At 40.9% G+C, this 23,850-nt stretch overlaps 1 protein-coding gene across 8 annotated transcripts in view; it reads right to left on the bottom strand.

The window, feature by feature from the left end:
• Nucleotides 1-23,850, bottom strand: part of VWF (von Willebrand factor) — a 226,512-nt gene that overhangs the window by 75,880 nt on the left and 126,782 nt on the right. For all 8 annotated transcript variants that reach the window (XM_067531091.1, XM_067531098.1, XM_067531099.1 and 5 more), the window contains 5 exons: nt 22,919-23,038; nt 21,462-21,605; nt 9,586-9,729; nt 8,507-8,671; nt 4,585-4,628 (listed from right to left, as the gene is read on the bottom strand). In XM_067531091.1, the coding sequence (XP_067387192.1) occupies nt 4,585-4,628; nt 8,507-8,671; nt 9,586-9,729; nt 21,462-21,605; nt 22,919-23,038 (617 nt within the window). The remainder of the gene's footprint in view (nt 1-4,584; nt 4,629-8,506; nt 8,672-9,585; nt 9,730-21,461; nt 21,606-22,918; nt 23,039-23,850) is intronic.

The raw sequence follows: 23,850 nt of genomic DNA, 5'->3' as shown, positions 1-23,850 counted from the left end.
AATATAGAAACATTGCAAGAAATAGACTCTGAAATTCCATGCAAAGGGTAATAGTCTAGAAGGGGGGATGCTTTGCTGGAAGAGAATGAAATATCTTGTACTTTTGTCTATTGTTAGCATGGCGGCCCTGCAGCCACATGGATAACACAGTCAATAAAGAATTTCCCAGTGCTTTTCTTTAAATACCAACGCCTTTGGTTTTCATGAGCATAAAATTATTTTGGAAAGTATTCTGAACGCAGATGCTCATAGCACAGCAGGAATTAATGAGAGTTGTTTCAAGCTAGTAAAACAAAAGCCCCTTTTCTGAAGGCTTGAAATACCTACAGTCCTGAACCCTTAAAAATTCCACCCATTCTGAAGGCAACTTGCTGCCCTGTGGGGTGTATGTTATTAGCTAACCACTGTCTTCCTGTAAAATTAAAAAAAGATACTCTCCTCCTGCAGGAGGGATGGAATTTTAAGTCTCCTGGGCTGTCCCCTCTTAACCTCTGAGTTGGGAGGCAATCACTATTTGTGCTCAAACCTTCACTGAGCACTCCAGCCCCTATCCTGCAAAGCATTTCAGCACATGGATACTCCTGTTGACCTCAATGCTAGAGCATTGAGCAGCTTGCAAGAATGAGCCCGAAATTCCCAGGAATATCATCCTCAAATTGCATGCTTCCAAGACCAACATCCCTAACTGTCCAGTCCTTTAGTGAGTGAAGTTTGTCCAATAAAAGACATTACCTCACCCACCTTGTTTCTCTAACATCTTGGGACCAACATGGCTACAACTACACTGCCTCCAATCCTTCAATGTCAGTCCTGGAAGTTCTACTAGGAATAGATAGAGCGGTTCCAAGAGTTGGATGACAGCTCCCCGGATTCACCAACAAAGTGTACGGGGAAGAAAGGAAGACGACTATCTAGATAGGCTACCTTAAGACGTCTCCATTTCAGCTCATCTCTATCCTCATGAGAACGAATAGCAAGGTGGCAAAATATCAGGGTTGGACACAGCTTAATTCGTGGTCTATTCTTGACACTAGCGTGCAAACCAGGAATAATGCTTTAAAAGTATTTTTCTACAGCTCTGTGCTATGCGATCCCATTCGTTCTAAAAGAGAACTGCCAGATTTGCAGTCATAAATATTGGGAGTATGTATTAAATATGAGTGCATTTCCCTAGGCGTGCTTTGTAGGTCTTAGGACTTTGAAAAGATTTCATTATAACGAACTTCTCTTAAAAGTTGTCAAAGATTTTTCAGGCTTGAGAGCCATGGGGAAGCTATAAAATTTTTAAAAAGTAATGTGAGGAGTTTTAAATATGGAAAAAATATTTAGGTAGTAAGATATGACATGTTTTTTAATTATACTCTTCTCTCTCTCTCAACCCACTGGAAGCGAAGCAACTGGAAGGATACGTAGACAGCTGTGCACATCTGGCAAAAACGTTTTTTTTGGTTTTCATATTTCTTTAATTATTTTTATTTAACCCATTTACAGGACACCTATCACAAAGCTCATAAGAGTTGTACAATAAAACCAAAGCACAACACATTAAAAATAATTCAATTAAAAGAACTGTCCAGACACAGCCAAGAAATCTGGCACAGTGGGAACCCAGTGACACTCAAGACAACAAACAGAGGCTAATTCCCAAATGATGTGGAAATGTTGGAGGACAAAAATGGGATAGAAAAGCATGTGCGCATGCACACACATCAATAGCCGGGTCTCCAGAACGGTCAAAGATAAGTCATCTGAAACAGATGGGACTCCCAGAATGCCAGAGGACAACTCAGGCAAACTTCCTCTCAAAAGGAGTTCCATATCTATTTATTTAGATTTATACACTTATTCAATAGCTGAAGACCCTCAGCTGAGAAGGCCCAGTACCTTCACTGAACCCATGAACAGATAGCTTTTTTTTTTTAGTTTTAGGTTTTTATCAGCAAGAGCGGGTCTGCACTAGAAAAGTTCTGCTGGTATAACTATATCAGTTAGGAGTGTGAGATCTTACCAGTATAGTTATATCTAGTACAGATACAGCTATATCAGTATAAAGGTGTCTTATAATGGTCTAGTTTACTTCACTTCCTGAAATGGAAAAAGTTATACTGGTATAAGCAATTGTATAGAGATATAACTGCATCCACCCTAGGGGGTATTGCCCCTTTGAGCACTCCAGTAGAATTAAAGTGGCAAACCTTTCTCGTGCAGGGGAGTGCAAACAGACTTCCATGTGAATTGGCAACATTGCTCCTCCACACCAGATGTTCTTTTGATAGTCAATTCCACAGTGCAACTGATCAGAGAAGGATGTGATGCCACCACTCTTGTTGCTAAATCAAGTGAGGTTGAGATTACTGATTCTGATGCTGTGACGTCCCACTGATTTCAGAGAAAGCCAGAGGAGGTCGGCTTCTCTCAGGACAAAGCCCAAAGTCATGAATGACATGGCGCCTGACTAGAGGACCAGTTCTGCAGGGTGCTGAGTGCCCTGACCTTCCATCATTTCAATGCACCTCCTGCCACTCAGAACCATGTAGATCAGGCATAAGGTCCCATCCTATGAGAATTTAGGAAAGGACCCTAACTCTGTACTGATATGGGCTTGGGCCTGCCGAGGTGTGGATGAGTGTGGTCAGAGGGCAGTCCTGCACTACAGATGCTGCTTTTGTTATTCATGAGCCAGGAAGATGAAAGAAGAGAGCTGGGAGGAGGAGGAGGAGGTGCTGCCGACTGCTATTGGAACAATAACTCCAGGCCCAGTACACATCACAAGGCATTGAGAAGCTGACTGTGAGGGATAGTGTTTTATTAGCACTGTTCAGGGCGCTGTTTTCAGCCTCTGGTGTCCCACACAGTTGATCAGGTTTTTACAGGGAATGTGCCCCAGTTTCCCTTTTGTTTGACCAATCAGCATTTAGCCCCATATCTAGTATTGTCTCATTATGACTCCAGCCAGAATATTATTAGGAATAGTAGAAGAGTCTTAAAAAGGCCACCATTCCAGTACAGCGCACAATTTCAGATAGTACAGGTTCCACATGTGGGACCCACAAAAATTTTGCCTGCAATTTTTTGCCAGTAAAATGAATTATAGGTGTAAAACTGAGCTTTTGAGCTTCTAACTGCCTGATTTGCATCTGCAGCTAGGTAGCTAGAAGTATAAATATGGAGATTTCAATTATGGATGCAAAAAATGCATCTGCAAATTATGCCGACAAATTGGAGGCTGCCCTTTTGAAAATTTGGCACATCATTTATATTACCTGCATTTAGGCTTTGTTTGGACTAGGAATCATGGTGATTTTTTAGAATCAGGTTAGCTACCTTCAGATAGTTAACCCACTAATAACCTAATCTAGATTAAATTTAACAGTTATGGAAGCATTGATTTAAACATATGCCTTTTTCTGAGTCTAGACATACTCAAAAAGACGTATGCTTGGGTCATATCCTGTCTCTCTCTAAGGTCATGTCTAGGGGGAAAAACAGGTGTATTTTAATAAATTAACTAGCACAGACAAGGCAGTTCTAGTTTTAACACCTTAACTGGCCAAGGTGATGCCCAGGACGGTTGGGGCTTGCCTACACTCAAAACGCCACAGTGGCACAGCTATAGACGCTACCTATGCTGACAGGAGGCGTTCTCCCGTCAGTGTAGGTAATCCACCTCTCTAAGAATCCTTCCAGCAACCCAGTGCTGTCTGCAAAGGGACATAGGTCATCTTAACTATGCCACTCAGGGATGTGGATTTTTCACACTCCTGAGCAATGTAGTTATGCCGACCTAATTTTCTAGTGTAGATTAGGCTGTGGCCCCTACCAGATAACACCAGTTAAAACTACACTTGCCCTCTCTACACTAGACTTTTAAAACATTTTAACTATCACTTGTTAAGTATGACATGATCAAACAATACCTTTTTCCGACTATAGACAGGGCATAAGCTCCCCATTACACCTACTTTCCTCTTTCTCATCAGCTCAGTTCTGACAGGCACAGTGGTTGGTTGGTATTTCTGGGCATTTTCCCTGGATTCCTCTGCTCAAACACTGAGTCTTTGTCTTCACTGTTTAGAAGAGTCTATTTTTACAGCAAAATGACAAATGTGCACTCGTGTATACGCAGACAAGGCACTTGTAGCATTTACCACAATGTGGCTAAGTGAAGTCAGTGCTATACTCCCCCCATCTGGGGTTGATCTTACCTAGTTTAATTCATGACACAACAAAATTGCCTTGTCTCCTTTATATTTTCACAGCTGGCTAAAAACCACACTTTTCTGTGAGTGAAGTGAAGAGGAGCCCTGAGTGCTGGTATTTTGGCTGTGCATGCACCTCCTTCAATAGTGCTCAGCACACTAAAGGACCAAGTGCCAGCAGGGAGGAAAAAAGTGTGCGTGCACTCCCATTGTTCTGTTCAGTAAACTATCATTTGCATTCTCGGAGCTCATCACTGAAGAACAATTAACATTGGTCAACCCTGTCTGTTGTAGGGCACACACATAGACGTTCATGTTCCAGTGCAGACGCGCTACAATATTTTACTTGAAAGCGAGACGGAGAATACAAAAAAAATACACTTACTGTCTTTTTATTCCCCTCCTCATCCATACATTCTCTGACAGGCTCTGAAAGAGAAAAAGACACAGAGAAGTTACACAGACTGTAAGCAATTTTCTTGTTTTATACCCTGTGAATTTCATCCCTGAGGACCGCATGCATCTATCCAGAATGTACAAGGGGAGATCATAGAGTAGACAAAGCTCAGTTATTAGTAGCATCATCTCACATTCATACAGTGTCTCTAATCCCAAAGCGCTTTACAAACAATCCGCATGTATACCGGTTATCAGTTAGGCTACAATCCTGCCATGAGCGCTGCATGGGCACTAACGTCTCCTTATGTGGTATTCACGATACAGGCCTTAGTTTGTATGTTCCTTGGGGTAGGGTCCATGCCAGCTTCTGCACCTTGTACAGACTTGACCACACCCTCAGTGATTAACATGTGATAATATAGTATATGACCATGTTTACCAAAGACAAGTAAAAAGCATGGCCCCAATTCAGCAAGGTACTTAAGCATGTGACTAATTTTAAGCATACAAGTAATTCCACTGATTTCATTGAGAATACTCACATGCGTAAGTTTAGGCATACTCTGCTCTGATCCTATGCTGATGGGGAGCAGTATAAAACCCTAAGATAGATATTCTTAAAGTACCTAGTTGAATTGGAGCCTTTACATGCATGTGTACACACACACACACACACACACACACACACACACACACACACACACACACACACACACACACACGCACACACTGAAACAAGGAGAATATATTAATACAGGACACATGGATTCATAGATCATAAGGTGACAAGGGAACACTGTGATCATCTTGTCTGACCTCCTATATAACACAGAAACACAGATCATAGGAATTCCCTGAATTAATTTCTGTTAATTAATTAATGGGGTACAGTGGCATAATGATTTGATTGGCATGTGTTTGGGATGACAACATTCCTCATGAGTAGCAAACCTTTCAAACCATACTACACTACTCCAGGATATATTATCTATAAGCCTCATCTATTACAGAAGCAGTATTGTATTTTCCAAATGTTTGAGAAAACTTTTAAACCTTTTTGACTAGTATTCTTTTTGTTATGCGTCCACCTGTAAAGCCAGGCTCTCTCAGTACAATTACTGGGCCAGGAAGGGGAAATAATAATTTATTTACTTTATGAAACTTCTAAGAAATGATGCAAGATAACTTTTATATTCAGAATAATGGCATACTTTTAAGGTCTAATATCTTAGTATCTACCTGTGATAAAAGCAAGAGCCAAATTTTTCAGACTTAAGTGTTTGATTTTAGGCGTCCAAATTTGAACCTTTTGTTCAAAAGCTTTGACCCAATGGAAGGGGGGATACCTGCTATAGAACAGAATAAAGCTGCCATTTCCAGTCCTGAGGGGTACCATAAGCTGCAATAAGGAAACTATCAATGGTTTCAGCTTCCTGTTTCCCGTCCTGGGCCTTGGCATGAAGCAATTTTGGGCAAGAAATTCCACATTTTGTAGGGGCGGGGGGGAGGAAATATTTCTTTGAAAGATCGTTGTTTAAAAAGAAAATGGCAGCTACTTGAGAGATTTTTAAATGTTAGAAGTAATCTCAGTGGAGATTGATTAAACATGTATAAACCAGATGCTGCCCCCTCCCCAATACATCTTATTTACATGTATCAGTAACTTTATTCTCCATATAGTCCCATTAATTTGAATGGTACTTCTCATGCTGTAAGGTACAATTCAACAAGAAGAAAGCTGGCAAATGTTTATACAGCATCTAGCACAACAGAGGCCTGGTCCATGACTGGGGCACTTCTGCTACCACCATTCAAATAAATAATAATAATAATATGGTCCTTTATAGTGACTGACTTGGGGGCCATAGTGGTAAAATATTGCCCAGAGATAAAAACAGTTTGAGAATGTGGCAAAAATATAAACAGATGAATGAACTATATTTTATGCAGAGATTTTTTTTCTGGTCTTGTTCCTGGACACAGTCATCATTTGGTTTGTCTTTTCACAGTTATAATGACCTGAAATCTTTATGGATATATAGCCTTCAGTGCATAAACCTGCGCAGAAAAATGTATGTTCTGGAATCCTTATTCACAAAGGGCCCAATTCTGCCTCCTTTCCTTCAGTAACATAGCACCTCACTCTGACAGTACTCCCATTGCTACTGACAGAGCATGGCATTATTCTAGGTGAGTAAGGGTGGCATAATTATGCTCCACAGTTTTACAGTCTAGGATATCTGCACAGAAGCTGTATGTACTGAAGTTCTTATCTTTGTATCTTTAGTATACAAACATAGCTAGCTGCATCAGTGCTATTTCCCATGTCCTGTTACTAGAGTCAGAGGTTCAACACAGTGGGAGATGTCAGACCAGGTAGCCACTTCCTCCCCTTAGTTGGTTACTCTTCCATGAAACAAAGGCCTAGCCTACACTTAAAACTTAGTGTCAACATAGTTATGGCACTCAGGGGTGTGATATTGTGCCTTGGAGAAGCGGAGTTCCTACAAAGATGGAAAGATCCCTTCCCTCGCTCTAGTCTGGTCTACACTATGTTGTTATAATGACATAGCTGTGGCACTGTAACTCTGCCACTATAGTTCCCATAGTGTAGACAAGACCTCAGGAAAGCCAGATGCTTTGTTGACTGGTCTGTTTAAAGCATCCGTGTACGACAGCAACTGAAGTCTATTTTCCGCTAAAATGTACTATTATCTGCCTGGAAGAACTGTCCTCATTACATCAATTTCTAAGCAATTAGATGGATTAAAAATGCAAAGATTATGTGTATACTCATGTACATGTGTGTGCACGCACCCATGCACAGAGGCTGCCCTTACTTTGCCAATTTTGTCTACTACTACTACTACTACTAACCTAGCTTTCTATAGTGCTTTTCATCCATGGATCTCATAGCACTCTTCACAGGAAGTCAGTGTCATTATCCCCATTTTACAGAAGGGTAAACTGAGTCGCAGGGAGGGGAAGTGACTTGCCCAAAGTCACCCAGATTACCTCAGTATTTACAGTATAATGTGAAATTTTCCTGTGCTGAAAATACATATGGGGCAGGATTTCACTCATAAAGAATAGTACAAGTACTGAGGTAACCTTGTCTACAGCAACTGGAAAGTTTTCAAGGGTGAGCAATATATAAAGGTATCATTTTGCCAGTCCCAGGAGCGTAATGCAGCAGTTCTTTAATATAGCATGATGGCAATGGACAGCTATAGCTTAGGACAGAAAATGAAACGAATGAAATAAAAATCAAACGACAGGGGAATTTAAGTAGGCAGAATGCATGTCAGTTTTGACCATTAGATCGCAGCGAAGAATGCAAAAAGCTCCAAGAGATCTTCAGTAATCCCAACTGATCAGGACTTTGGTTTTACATCTCACCCTAAAGCTGGCACACCCACTAACAAACTGCCCCCCACACCATGTTTGGGCTATTCTTCTTCCATAAGGAAGCAATGTCCCATGGAGAGTGATCAATGCCAGTCACTACAGCTATGCCTTTCCTTGTTGGGCTTTCATCCAAGTACTGATCTGTCTTGTGGATTGATAAGATCCACAGCCCAAAAGGATGGGGCTAAATTTAAAAATGCTCTCTGGAAGCTGATGAATTTGTACTCTACTGCAAACATTCAGAGTCAGTCTCCATACTAAGTGACTGACTGTGCAGAGGAGAACTCATGTAGAATGTCAATGAAGCACCGTCTGATTAGGTATCATTTGGCTGATATCTGGAAATGAGAAAATTAATGGACTTTTGTCTGAAATTAACTAAAGATTAAGGTAATGAAAGGAGTAGGAAAATACTTCTGCATATTGTACAAAGTACATTATCTTCATTATTTGTGATGGTGGTTTTTCTGGCTCATGTTATAAAACTACATGAAACTTACCCAAGCACAGTTTATTGATAAATGCATCATCCAAGGTGACCATGGTGGGAAGGTCTTCAAATCCTCTTAGCTTAATGATCCTGTCAGTAGCAGATTGCCCAGTTAAAATCCTCAGCTGCTCTTCTTCATATCTATCTCCAACTCCAACTGGAAACAATGACACCCCTGGAAAATGGGAAGCAGGTTTTAAAAGTATAATGGACAAGAAGGGAGCCTCTTTGCTTTTGATTTGCATCTTTGAGTAGAATTGGGAAATGCTTCTTTCTAACAGTTAGTTTTCAAGTATTATTCATATTATTCCCTCCCTATAAGTTGAACGCAATTCAGCACATGTATTATTGTGTTATAAATCACTGTAATAGTTATGATAAGATTTATCATACCGCTGTAAGATCATGCAAGGTCAACATGAAGGAACTGGAGACTTGCAGAAAATTTTTAAATTAAAAGAAACCTAAAGCTTTGATCATGGGGCATGCTGTTTTCTTTGTTTCAACTAACTGAATTACAAACAACACCACCGAGCATGTAAATCATGTTTTACATCGGTAGTTTCCAAAGTAATTTGTGAAGGAGAATATTATTTCCATTTTACAGGTGAAGAAACTCAGATACAGGGAAGATACACACGATTTATAAAGCGCCATGCAGTATATATTGATACACTTACAAGGCGTGTAAGTCAGAGCAGAATTTGACGTATTGATTCTTACTTGTTTATGAACCTTACAAGAATGGTATCAACGTAAAGGGGCCTAAATTTACAACATTTAAATCTCGTCACTATAATCCAATTACATTCACAATGGTACTGGGAGAGTGAAAGGCTGTAAATGAAGTGAGGCCTATGTTTCCTAAGCTATCAAATAACAGATGCACTTAAAGTTCCCTAAAGTTTAGGGGCATCTGGATCTGGGGGGTTTCTTAAGACCCATCTCTACCAAATAGTAATCAACCACATTGAACCACCATACTCATAACATTATGTCAACGTTTGGGTTTCTTCACTCTCCGTCTTACTTTATTACTTAAAAAATTAAGCAAATGAGTAAAAATAGTGGCAAAGTGATCAAATTTACTGTTGATGCTTGCAGAATATGCAGCAGTATCCACTGGATCCTCCGATCTCTCTGATACAATGATCACTGCTATCTTGGATGCATTGGGTCGTCCTCCATGGGCTTCAGACATAGCATGCTGAACTGCAAAATCTACAGCTTCTCCTAGAGACAAAGGAAAAGGTACATGAAAGAAGCAATAGATCACTGTAAAAATAAAGCCTCAATAGTGGATGTTGGATAGGGAAAATGCTCTTTTCCAAAGCATGTTTAATGTTTCTTTTTTTACTCTTCCTAGAAAGTCTCTCAGCTTTAAAATCCCACTGATATTAACAACATCGCCCTATAATGAAGGTCCTTCCAAGCTTTCCACGGTCTGAAATAATGGGTATTTTACTGCCCGTTCCGTGACTTAAGGTGCCCCTTGCCCACTGGTGTAAAGCCATGTCTCTTGCCTGAAGGATCACCTTTTCTGGGAGTATTGCCATACCATTGGTTTGACAGAAGAAAGGAAAGAGGAGGTACCCAGGGGTAGCATGTCTTTTATAACCCACCTATTTTTCCTTTCTGTGGAGAAACAGTGACATCCAGTGGACAATTATATACACCAAAACTATAATCACAGGGGTACACTATACTGCATTTCTCACCTGGGCAAGACCTAGAAAATATTTAGTGCGTTCCTGGTTTTGTCAAATTATGCTGTACCTGCACGGAAGTACATTTTGCCTGATTTCTATCGGCAATTTCTCTGAAATCTGGACGTTTCAGACTAATCTGGACTACAGCTAAACAAATATTGAAAAAAAGGATTCATGGACTTCTGCTCAAATGAAAAATCGCAAAATTGGCTTAGATAACGTTCACTGTCTCTCTTATTCAATATCTATAAACAGTCGCTCCAGAAAATGTTTGTTCTCAATAATGACCTCAGAAAGAGGAAGTGTTACAAACACTTGCGTTCAGATATGTGTTTGCAGGGGTATTCACTTTGGAAATGATCATGTGAGCTCTTTTGCCTTTGAGAGTCACCAGTTCAGGGAGCAGAAATGACACCCACGTGAGGCATGTAACACTTACACAAGGTATGCACTAAGAATAATCAATACTTGCCACTGCAGCTGCCGGGAATAGTTTGTGAGAAATCCCCAAGGCAGAAATATTTTTGCATAAGCATTCACTGAATAATTTTAAATAGTGAACACGTTAACAAAGTATGGGAAGCCTGAATAATACACCAAGAGAACACCAGAACAGTTCACACACTTAAACCCTTTTGATTTAATGGCCTCTGCATCATGCACCACACAATTTTTTCATTAGCAGAGACAGAGCTCCTTTTCTCAAATTACTGAAAGCAAGGGGCAGCCTCTAGGAAGCCCACTCAGCGTACCGATTATTGATAGTCTGCAGCAGCAGTTGAAGACTCTGCAAAGTTACAGAGAAGGAAATCATGCTTTCAAGCAGCCTTTGGCCCTAAGAAGCATCAGGCTTTGTTTATATGTCCTGGGAGAATTCTAAGATGTTCAGCTGAACTCTCCCACTCCTCATCTCATAGTCCTGCTTCAGGAGGTTTTTTTTTTCCTTCCCCAAAACAACGTCTCTTCCACTCACCTGATTCTCCAAGATCCCCTACTCCCTAGCCAACTTACAGCCTTCCTGCCCCCCTATCTCAGCTACTGGCCCTCTTCTCCCATGTTACCAGCAATGTGTTATTTCCTCCCCACTAAGGCATGGCCACCCAATAAACACTGCCTCTCCACATTGGTACATGGCCTGCCAGAATAGCTGAGACCCACCAGCAAGTGTGGGCAAGTCCAGTCAGACTTAGTGCAGTCATGAATTCCAAAGAGGCCATACCCTCCAGTGACCAGAAACCACCTTCCTCCTAGCTCACTTACCCCCACTGGCAATCTGCTGACCCTTGAAAACTGGCCAGTCCCCAAGTGTTAGCCAATATCCTCTGCATATCTGGCCACACTCCCTGCCACACATGCTTTTGCTTTTTAGTAACTATAACGGGCTCCCTACGGGCTACAACCTGGAACTGCTGTGTCCTCTTAACTCTCTAGACTGGGATGTCCCTCACAATCCTTTGCTAGTGACAAGCAGCAAACCCCTCCAGGTGCTGTAATCACTCAGCCCAACGGCATGTGAACCCACACGCCCAGTTAGATTGCATGGATCCTGTTGCTTTCAGCACAGCTGGGGGAGGAGAAAGGCCGAGGCATACTGCCTCTGTTCCTTACTTTACATCTTTTGACCATGTAGCCAGCAGACATTAGTCCAGGCATGTTCAGCTGGGCTCTGCTGAGTCACAAGGTTGCTCAACTCCACATGTGGTGCTTGTGCAACAGTCTTTGCATGTAGATATTTTGATCAAAATTACAACTCCTTTCCAGATAACTGTCCTTTAACACCCTCCGGGGTGGAGCCAACCCCCCTTGTAGAAATTTTTTTTAAATGTATAGCATTTTTCTTTTAACAACTATGTAGTAAAATCTTATAATTTGGTACACACTAATGATGCACATACTTTCACAGTATAAGGGGTTTTAGCTGATTATGACCTTTCATTAGATATCTTATATGGCCTGCTTAGTATGAACTATTACAACCATACAGGAATGATGAATATGAGGTTTACAGTGTGCTGCTTTGGGATACAGTGTGTCACAGTAATTACCATAGGTAGGCTGGGAGGACGGTAGATACAGAACATGGCAAGCTATTTATAACTAATGGATATAACAAAATGCAAGGACAAAATTAACATGAACTTTTCTGTTTCCATCCCCCGGAGTCCTCCATGCTGCTTATTATCCCTGAACAGTCACTTATTTTGACCTATTTCTGATAAACTCTTCTCTACTCACCTTCAAAGCAAGCTGCCTTCCAGGCAGATGAAAATGATAAACAGAGGGAAGGGAGAGAGACTTTTGTGAAAGACTTTTGGGTTTCTGTTTTCTTTGTTTTTATATTTATATATGTATATATATTAGATTGGTTGGCTTGGACATTTTTTCCCCTTTCTTCCCCCATGAAATGTGTACATTTTGAATATGACACTCTGGAAAATTTGGTATTTTGAATTTTTTTCTAATAAGGAAATCAAATTTTGCATGGATATATTTCAATGGAAAACAAAAACTGGATATGTTACAAGATGTAACACTATAGAACATGCTTTTCAGTTTACCAAAATTGCTGTACATATTTTCCTCTAGACCCTTTTTGGACCAGCTTTAGAGAAGGGAACCAGGTATCTCTTAGATGTAAGCAAGCAATACTAATTACAAAGCGAGTGAGCTAGTCCAGGGAATGAGAGATCAGAGACAAATCTAGTGCATAGAAGAAAGAAGGAAGAAAAGCAAGGTACAAAAAACAACCATGGGCAATGTTATACAAATTTGTAATAAATTAACAGGGTGAGAACTTAAAATAGAAAGGAAGTAAACATTTATGCCCATTTGAGTGTATGAAACGTAGTCCATTGTGGCTACCAGGCATGGTTCTCACAGGCCAGTGCATGTGAAGCTATGGTAAAGTTAAGGATATGGCTTATGATGCCATGTCCAGGTGGTATGTTGGGTGATGCAGAGAGTAGCAACAATGGGGTTCTGCAGTGATGCTAAGCGTAGTCTGGGATTCTTAGACCTGTAGGTCAACCAGGTCTGCAGCATCTGGCTTTGCTGCCTGAGAAGCCCCATTACGTCCAGGTGCATCTCTCACTCTCTGTCCCGCTTGGACTCCTGTACCTTTTTTCCATCTTCTTTTTCCAGTTCTGCCTGTTTCTTGTACCTCTATCTCATCTTGTACAAGTAACCTAGTAAAAACTTGATCCTTTTGTCTTGTTAGCTGGGGATGGGCCAAATGCCAACTTTAAATTTAAGCACTGTAAGGAAAAGTGCATGTATACTTCCCCAAGTTCCCTTTCCCTTTATCAGACTCTTCTATGGGACTGGCTACACAGGTCCTAGCATTGCTGGAGTCCCCTGTTGTGTCTCCATTCTGAAAAACCTCCTTCTGCTCTCTGTTCACAGTAGTGGTCAATGTCTCAGGCTCCTCTGATGTATCCACAGTGGTCTGTGGGATGCTGGAGGGGTCTCCGCCAAGTAGGGCATGCATTTCCTTGTAGAAGCATCAGGTCAGTGGCACAGCACCAGATCTATTCTTGAGCTCCCTTGCCTCCTGGTGAAGTTCCTTCGCTTTTATGCAGCACTGCTGCTGATCCCCATTGTACCCCTTTGCCTGCAGCCTCCATGCAATCTGCTCATAGATGTCCACCTTTCTATGGCTGATCCATAGCTGTATTTGCAGTGTCTTCTCCCCAAAGGCCCAGGAGAACCAACACTTCCTGTTTACTCCAGGTAGGAGCATGTTTAGTGTGTGGAACCAGAATGATCAGTTGCATACAAGGGTGAGCTATTACATGTGCTCACCGAAGTGGGTCATCAGGAAAAGGCATTTCAAAAACACATGGGGTGGTTTAAAGGGTAACTGGCTTCCGGTCTCCATGACCCCTGGGCAGTGGAGTTTAAAATTGTGACCACTCTGATCACTGTTGCAGGGGAAAGGCCATTGTGGGACAGCTGCTGGAGGACTGTTAGGGTTGACACAGGTCAGGAAGTGTCCTACACTTGCACTGCATCAGCCTCAGTAGGTCGACTATGGCCTTATGCCATTCAGGGAGGTGGTTTCACTGCATTGCTGTAATGAGGCACTTACATCAGCCAGAGACAAATTTTAGTTTAGACTCCTAATTTTAGGCACTCATTTTTTGAAAATCTTGGCTGGTACTTCCCGGGCCTATTGAAATGTTACTACACCTTCTCTCCCTCTTTCAGCATGGAGAGCCCATTTAGAAGTTTTCATGTGACTTCAGACAGTCATCCACAACAAGATATTGAAATACAAAATAATACTTTTTAAAAAATAGTCTCCAAACAGAAGTGGTGCCTAGATCACGGAAGGAAAGGGATGGCATCATGGCGTTTATTGCATATGATTTTAGTTGCTTCTTCTTCCTAACTCAAGAAAGGTCTTACATAAACTTTTTCATGGTCTACCATCTATCTCAGCACTCCCTGAATAAGATTGTAGAGTGAAGGTAAAATGGCTGGATTAATTTGTAGTAAAGCATTTGATACAGTGATGGACCAAGTCTGACTTTGAAAGAGTGGTTTAAATTGGCTTGGATACAAGCATATTGCAGAGACTGACAGCTGATTGAACGGGCATCAAAAAGCATAATGATAAAAGGCAATGTGCTGAGCTGGGTGGAAACTGCTAAGTGGGAGGCCACAGGGATCCATGCTAGCTCTTATCTTATTGAATACTTTCATTAATGATCTGGAAAGTGGGGTTGGAGGTGTAATACAGCACATTACTTAGAATCACAGATATGAGATTGGAAGCAGTTATGAACACTCCCAGTGAATGCAGAGAAAGTGTACAACATGACCTAGACACGTTAGAAATATGTGCAGGATATAACAAAATGAGATTCAACCTAGAAAAAGCCAAATGAAGGGAAAAATAATCCAATACTCAGGCCATTAATGGTGCTGGGGGAGACATTGGAAAAGCAGAAATTGCTTAAATCTCCTTTTCTTTCATTTTAATTTTGTCTGAAGTAAGGAATAAGATGTCAAATCCATTGGGGTATTGTAGAATTGTGAGAGACAGGGGAATCCAACGAGGCAGAGGTTCCTGCATGAATCTTATTAATCATTGTCTTAAGTGGTCTCAATAGTTTCACTAACACCTCCACAGTCGTTTTGACCAAGGAGGTAGAGTTTTGCAGAGGTCTTAATCACCACACCTATTGAAAGCTGCCTGGGAAAGAAGTCAAAAGAAAAGGCTCCTAAGTACTGAGAAGGGTAAAGCAACAGCCACTTAATAGGAATCCAATGGCCTACACACAGTATTTGCACCAGTTTAAATAGGGTTTGCCAACCTGTAGAGTTATTCCTGACCCCTTAAATCAGTCTTTAAATATTAATTTAGGACTTGTCTATACATGAAAGTTATTCTGGAATAAAGGAGGCTGTGAATTTAAAATGCAACATCTATTCCAGAATAACTCCCTGCAGGGACACACTTATTCCAGAACTAGACCTGGTCTACACCTAAAACTTAGGTCAACCTAATTACATCGCTCAACGCTGTGCAAAATTTTGCACCCTGAGTATCGTTATTGGGTCTTCCTAACCCGGCGTGTAGACTCAGCTAAGTCAGTGAAAGGATCCTTCCATTGTCTTAACTACCGTCTCTGGGAGAGGTGGATTAACTACATTGACAGAAAAAAACTTTTCGGTCAACATAGGAAGCATCTACAGTACGGCAACAAAGCTGCAGAACCACGGCTGAGCCACTGTAGTGTAGACACCACCTAAGAGTGCCTCTCTCTTGTTTAGGTTAATCCATTTCCAGTCTCCTAGCTATTTTGAAATAACTCATGTGTAGACAAGCCATTACCAAGTGAAGCTAAATTGATATCAGCTAGCTGTAAAATAATTTGAGAATCTATCTATCCTAGGTACTTATTTGGTTCCCATTATCACAGTATCTGAGCACCTCAAAACTTTAAACATGTTTATCTTCACAACACCTCCGCAAGGTAGAAAAGTTCTGTTATCCAAATGTCCTAGAGGGGAACCTGCAGTACAGAGAGATTAAGGGATTTGCTCTAGGTAAGGATTTGCAGGATACTGAATCCAGGTCTCCAGATTCAAAAGCAAGTGCCTTAACTACTAGACCATCTACCTCTCTTTGTCCAAATGTCCACACAGAGGTTTTCACCAGTTTCATAAACTATTTAAAAGATTTTAGCCCAAATGGTGCAACTTTTGCCTTTAGACAAGCCTTTAGATTCAATAGCCCAACCACATTTCCTTTCATCTAAATTTGAACAATTTATGCCCCTTACTGACATAGCTGTGCCAGTAAAAACACTTATTCTGGACAACTCTGGCTGCCACTAAAATCATCTGTGGACCCCAGCCCGTATTATTGTTATTGTAGGAATTTCTAAGCAAGTCATGGGTTAAAAATGTGATTGTAAAACGTGTTAAAGATTCAGAATCTCTTGTTTGTGATTCAGGTTTGCCACCAATTTACCTCAGTGGTCTAAAAGTGAAAAATTTGAACTGACAACTCCGAGTCTTAATGTGACTAGACTGTTTATGGACTGGTCACCCTTCAATATTTAAGAGTCCAGAAGAGGCAATGAATCTTATTCAAGCCTGGAAATCTGTTAGAATAAGTGAATTTGAAGTTGTACCTTCTGAGGAACCAGAGAGTTTATATAGAAAACTGTTATGCAACCTTAACTATGACAAAGCATTTTCAATGCTGTGCTTTAAATACGTTAGTGTCCTTGACAACTATGGAGCAAGAATATTACACATACAAAACTCCATTAAAAGAACATTATTAAAGTTGCAAAGTCAAACAACAAATGATAGGGAATACCAGAATTAAGGTTGCCTGTGGAACCCTAATTTGGCCCCCTGGTGTATATGCATTATGATACCGTCTTTAATTACAGGATCACATGCTATTTTTTCCACAGGATCATTGTGCGCAGTGCGCAGAATTCAGTGCGCAGAATGGATGGAGCTCACTTGGTGACCAGCAGTTCACTTTTTTGTTTTCTCCTTGTTCAATGTGAAGCCCCAGGCCTTATTTACCACACACTGTTCAAACGCTGGTCTGGAGACAGAACTGGTTATTTCCTCATGGGCATTTCTATGGCGCTCATCACTGTAATACCTGTGTGTTTCACAAATATTAATTTATCTTCCCAACACACTGAGGAGAGGAGGCATTATTATCCCTGTTTTACAAATGGGGAGCTGAAGTGCAGAGAGATTAATATCAAAAGTTTCTGCTAATTTGGGGTGCCCAATCTGAGACGCCTAGGACCTGATTTTTCAGAGTATTTAGCATTAGATAGCAGATTATACATTCAGAGGAGAGACCACTGCAGCTGACAGTACCCAACACTTCTGCAAATCAGACTCCAAGGTCTCAAGTCAGGCACCCAGACAATGAGGAACACAATTAGTGATCATCTTTGAAAAGCTGGTTTTAAGTGACTCGTCCAACATCACACAGAAACCCTGTGGCAGAGACAGGAATAAAATCCAACTCTCCAGGGCAGCATTCCACTGCCTGAACCATGAAACTGTTCTTTCTCTTCTTGCATCCGCTGCCTCATTCATTGCACATCTTCCAATTTCTGCCACAAATGCTACAGACAATAGCCTCCGTTATTATACAGTCTTGATTCATCCCCAGAGCGGGGCAATCCTGTGTATTGAATGAGGCAGAGGACCTGCGCAAAAACGATCATGTATTCATGTAATTAAAGATTGTTATACTAAATATGTCCAAGGGGCGTGAATTAAGTTTGCACAGGCAGCATTAATTCTGGCATTTCTGAACTTTGGAATCTTTGATTTTGCAACATTAATGTTGTTTCAGTGTAGGCTCTTTTTTATTTATTTAATTTCCAACCTTTTAAAAAACAAAAAACAAAATTGAAACAAAAATTGCATCACTTAGAACCACACTGAGCCCCAATGGGAGTCATCAGCAGCGCTGGGATCTTTACATCCACATCTCAGTTCTCTATCACCTGAGCTAACGAAGTAACTGGTAACAATAGTAGAATGTATCGTCTATGTGCACCTGCCACTAAAGACGGAGCAGATGCTTTGCCAGTGGGTTTTCCCAGGAATTTGCTAGATGGCAAATGAATATTGAGACTCAGGAATAGTGTGTTCACTCTTCTTCTAGGGGAGTGTGGTCTAGTGGGTGGAGACCCTCTGCCCCTATACCCTAGCATCTTCCTGTCCTCTTCTGCTCATATCCCCCCCATCCCCTGCTGCTATCCCCTCAGCTCCTGCCCCAGTCCCCAGCACTGCTTTTATCCTGCTCTCAAACCCCTGCCTCTCCCCTCCCCCCCGCCCCACACACCTTCCTTCTATCTTGTACTCCCGATCAAGACCATAGTGACTGACTTCATTTGCTTGGGAGGAGCTATTTCTATTCAGGTTCTCAGACCACCCCCCCTCATTGTGGTATCTGAGTATCTTCCAATGAGAAATAAACAAGTCACTGATAACTGCGTAATGCATCTCCCTCTCCATTTCCACTCCCCACGACAGTGCCGTGTTTTCCCCTGCTTACCCTGCTGACCGCTGTAGCTTACCATACATTACATAGGAGATTTCATGAAACATATCTATTTGAATGTAACTATTTCTCCCACAAAGAACTTGTAGAAGTCTCATCAGCCATCTGGTATTTTTATTTCTCCGGGCTGAGAAAGCAATCATAGCCAATCCTCCTGCGAACTATGGAGGTCAGGTTTTATTTCTCACTTTTCTATAGCAATAACTCTTTACAGGATGAAGTAGGCCAAAGACCCTAAAATCTGTACACTTCTCTGCTCTTATAGGACCCTGGTGCTAGACTGCTGCCAGACAGAATGTGGTTCCAGTCCAGAAGAATGAAATTCTCAGAGTATTTGGTAAAAGACCTGATATGCTGTAATATAATTTTGCTTTTGTTGAACCCACAACTGGAAGGTTTACACACAGAGCCTTCAGAGGACCACAGGGGAATTCAGATTACCCAAGAATATTAGGACTAATGTGTATGTGTTTCTGGGGTACAGTTTTGTGGAAGTGATTCAAGTTGATAAGATGATGATGATGATCTAAATACTAAATTTCCTTCACTTGCCTAAGAGATACAGAATATGTGAACACTGAGAACTGTTCTAATAATTAAAAACTAATCTCCTTTCCAGTGTAAAGTGAGGTACACTATGATCTAGGCAACTCGTAGACAGACATGTCTTAAGACCATAAGAATGGCCATACCGGGTCAGATCAAAGGTCCATCTAACTCAGTATCCTGTCCTCCAACAGTGGCCAATGCCAGGTGCTTCAGAGGGAATGAACAGAACAGTAATCATCATCCCAGCTTCTGGCAAACAGAGGCTAGAGACACTTCAGAGCATGGTTTTACATCCCTGCCCATCCTGGCTAATAGCCATTGATGGACCTATCCTCCATGAATTTATCTAGTTCTTTTTTAACCCTGTTATAGTCCTGACCTTCACAACATCCGCTGGCAAAGAGTTCCACAGATTGAGAGTGTTTTATGTGAAAAAATACTTCCTTTTGTTAATTTTAAACTTGCTGCCTATTAATTTCATTTGCTGATCTCTTTCTTGTATTATGAGGAGGAGTAAACAACACTTCCTTATTTACTTTCTCCACACCAGTCATAATTTTATAAGACCTCTATCGTATCCCCCTTAGTTGTCTCTTTTCCAAGCTGAAAAATCACCAATCTTATTAATTTCTCCTCATATGGAGGATTTTCCATGCCCCTAATCATTTTTGTTGCCCTTTTCTGTAGCTTTTCCAATCTTTTTTTTTTTTTTGAGATGGGGCAACCAGACTTGCACACCGTATTCAAGATGTGTGCATACCATGGATTTATAAAGAGTCAATATTGTATTTTTTGTTTTATTATCTATTCCTTGTATAAAGCTTTCCAGCATTCTGTTAACTTTTTTGACTGCCCCTGCACACTGAGTGGATGTTTTCAGAGAACTATCCACAATGACTCCAAGATCTCTTTGTTGAGTGGTAACGGCTAATTTAGACCCATCATTGTATATGTCTAGTTGGGATTATGTTTTCTAATGTGCATTACTTTGCATTTATCAACATTGAATTTCATCTGTCATTTTGTTGCCCACTCACCCAGTTTGTTGAGACCCCTTTATAACTCTCTGCAGTCTGCTTTCAACTTACCTATCTTGAATAGTTTTGTATCATCTGCAAACTTTGCCACCTCATGGTTTACCCCTTTTTCCAGATCATTTATGAATATGTTGAACAGAACTGGTCCCGATACAGACCCCTGGGGAACACCACTATTTACCTTTCTCCATTCTGAAAGCAGACCTCTTATTCCTACACTCTGTTTCCTATCTTTTAACCAGTTGCCGATTAAGGAGAGGACCTTCCCTCTTATCCCATGATAGCTTACTTTGCTTAAGAGACTTTGGTGAGGTACCTTGTTAAAGGCTTTCTGAAAATCTAAGTACACTATATCCACTGGATTATCCTTGTCCACAGGTTTGTTGACCCCTCCCAAAAAATTCTAGTAGATTGGTGAGGCATGATTTCCCTTTACAAAAACCATGTTGACTCTTCCCCAACAAATCATATTCATCTGTGTGTCTGATACTTCTGTTCTTTACTGTAGTTTCACCCAATTTGCCTGATACTGAAGTTAGGTTTACCAGCCTGTAATTGCTGGGATCGCTTCTGGAGCCTTTTTAAAAAATTGGTGGCACATTAGCTATCCGCCAGTCATCTGGTACAGAAGCTGATTTAAATGATAGGTTAAATACCACAGTTAGTAGTTCTACAATTTCACATCTGAGTTCCTTCAGAACTCTTTGGTGAATACCATCTGGTTCTGATGATTTAGAGTAATCTGAAACTCCTTGCCCACCAACCCACACATAACTTGAATGAATTATGAAAAAATATATTCCTAGTGCACCACACTATCACAAAACCATCAATCCAAGATAATATGCAGTGTTGTTGTAGCTGTGTTGGTCCCAGGAGGGTAGAGAGATAAGGTGCATGAAGTAATAACTTTTATTGGACCAATTTCTGTTGGAGAGAGAGACAAGTTTTCAAGCTTACACAGAACACATCTTCAGGACATAAGTTGATCCAATAACAGATATTACCTCACCAATCTTTTGCCTCTAGTGTCCAAATAATATATAGGATCAACATACATTTAAAATGATTTCCCTCCCATACACACCTGTCCGCATAATCACTTACCTAGTTTGCTGGGACCTTGCTCTCTTTGCTGAATTGAGCTCACCCTATTTAGAAGATTTTCACTCTCTTGTGGCATGTTCCATGAAATTTCTAGGGTGTTTGCTCTTGCATACTGGAGAACTGACACCTGAGTTGAGGTATTGCCTGAAGTGGAAAGGAGAAGACAAATAACATAAATAAAAGACAGTCCATCTGAACAGTTTAAAAATAAATCTGTGATCACTTTATTTTAAGTAGAGCTGGATGGGAATTTTCCACCAGAATGATTTTCTGAAGGAAAATGCAGTTTCCACAAAATTGAAGTTTTCCACAGAGAAAAGAAAATAATTTGCAAAAATTTTCCATTTTCCATTGAGAAAAAAAATTAAATGAAAAATTTTGTTTTGGGTCACTTTGACCCAAACCACAGGAATATTTTATTTTGCTGAACCCACCTGAAACATTTTCTTTGAATCAGCTCAACAAAATGTTAAATTGCATTTCTCTAACAGCCTTATGGGAGTTCAGGTAGTTCGGGTCCCATTCTCTACCACCATGATTCCATGGCAGATTAGAGAGACTGGTGATATTTATCCAAGACGTTCACATTAAGAGAAGAATTTTAAGTAATAGATCCATGCACTTATGCATGGGAGGGAATCTTGTTGTCAGGATTGGGACGTAAGCAGCCAGATCTAGTGGTTGGAGTCAGGAGCCACGTCAAGGGTTCAAGCAAGAGTTGGAGACCAGGGTCAAAGATCGGGAACAAGACAGGAACAGGTCAGGAAAGCAGGAGCCAGAAGCAAGTCAAATAAAGCCAGCTTCAGGAGTCAGGAAAAAAGGCAGGATCCAAGGTAGCAGCTCAGAAGAGCCCAGTTGTGCAGACTATTTCCTGTGCCTCTCTTTGGGTTTAAAAAGGAAACTGACCAATCAGAGTCCTGATATTACTCCACTTAGGGACAAGAGAGGCCTCCCTGATGTAGCTTCAGGTTTCATGGTCTCTTCACTCAGTTGGTTAGTAGTGAGCCGCTGGGTAGGAGTAAGGTAGCAACAATGGACTGGAAAGCCCACAGACACAAGGTCACAACCCATGGGTTCATGACACTTGCCCTCTTGAAACAAGATATTATTCACCTCCCTCAAGAATGTAGTCAGGACTTTCCCCAAATCAGCCAGGATTGATATGATTCTGGCCCATCAGTACTGGACCCGCTTCCACCATCTCCTGTATCTTGACAGGAGAAACAGCCTAAATTTCAACTGACAGTAGGCATCTTCCTCATCCTCCTCTGCTACTATCACTAGAATAGGAGTCAACTGAAATCCAGAGGATCACTCTCATATGGAAATTTGAACACACTGTTTAATCAGGATGTATGTGTAAATTATTAGGGTCAATACTGCCATGGTCTTTACATGAGCAAAGCAAGCAAGGATAGAAGAAAACTAAGTGTTGGAGTTAAAGGGCTTGTACTTACTGATGTCAGAGCTTTCAATAAATGCTTTTACAAAACTTTTCATTTCCTCAAACTCTGATGCTCCAACATTGGAACTTCCATCCAGAAGAAACATGATATCCATTTGTCGGCTGCACGATCCTGAAAAGAATACAAAAAGGCTGCTTATACAAGATAACCATACCAAGCATCTACTGAATAAGGAAAGGAGGATGGAAGGAAAAGGATAGCAGACAGAGTTTGGGAAAACAGTAAGGCAATGTTCTGTTGATACAAGCAGTAACTTCCTTTATGTCAGAACATGCTGGGCTGTAAATTCAACGTGAGAGCTTTGTCCTCTGTGTCCCAAAAACCTCTTCCTTGTTCCAGGCCTCAAGCAGGACCTCTCAAGATCATTCCTGACCCAATAAAACTTTGGGGTTTTGCTTTACTTGGCAATAGGGAGGTCTCAACTGGCATGCCAGGTCTAGTTTTGAGCACCACACTTTCAGAAGAATTGTGGACAAACTGGAGACAATCCAGAGGAAAGTGACAAACAAAAATGATAAGAGGTTTAGAAAACCTGACCTATGAAGAAAAGTTGATAGAATTGGGCATGTTTTGTCTAGAGAAGAAAAGGTTGAGGGGGAACATGGTAACAGTCTTTAAATATGTAAAAGGTTGTTTTAAAGAGGACAATGATCAATTGCTCTCCATGTCCACTAAGGATAGGAGAAGTAGTAATCAGTTTAGTTTGCAGCATGGGAGATTTAAGTTAGATATTAGAAAAAACTTTCTAACTATAATGATAGTTAAGTACTGGAACAAGTTACCTCGGGAGATTGTGGAATCCCCATCACTGGAGGCTTTTAAGAATGGATTACCTATCAGGGATTGTCTAGGTACATTTAATCTTGTCTCAATTGGGGGATGAAGTAGATGACTTCCTGAGGTCCCTTCCAGCCCTACATTTC

The sequence above is a fragment of the Emydura macquarii genome, unplaced genomic scaffold (genome assembly GCF_026122565.2).
Source record: "Emydura macquarii macquarii isolate MOO-44397 ecotype Brisbane River unplaced genomic scaffold, CSIRO-AGI_Emac_v2 contig_3122, whole genome shotgun sequence".
NCBI classification, from domain to species: domain Eukaryota; kingdom Metazoa; phylum Chordata; order Testudines; family Chelidae; genus Emydura; species Emydura macquarii.
Note: the sequence above shows the minus strand (reverse complement) of the source record. Positions and strands in the feature narration are given on the sequence as shown.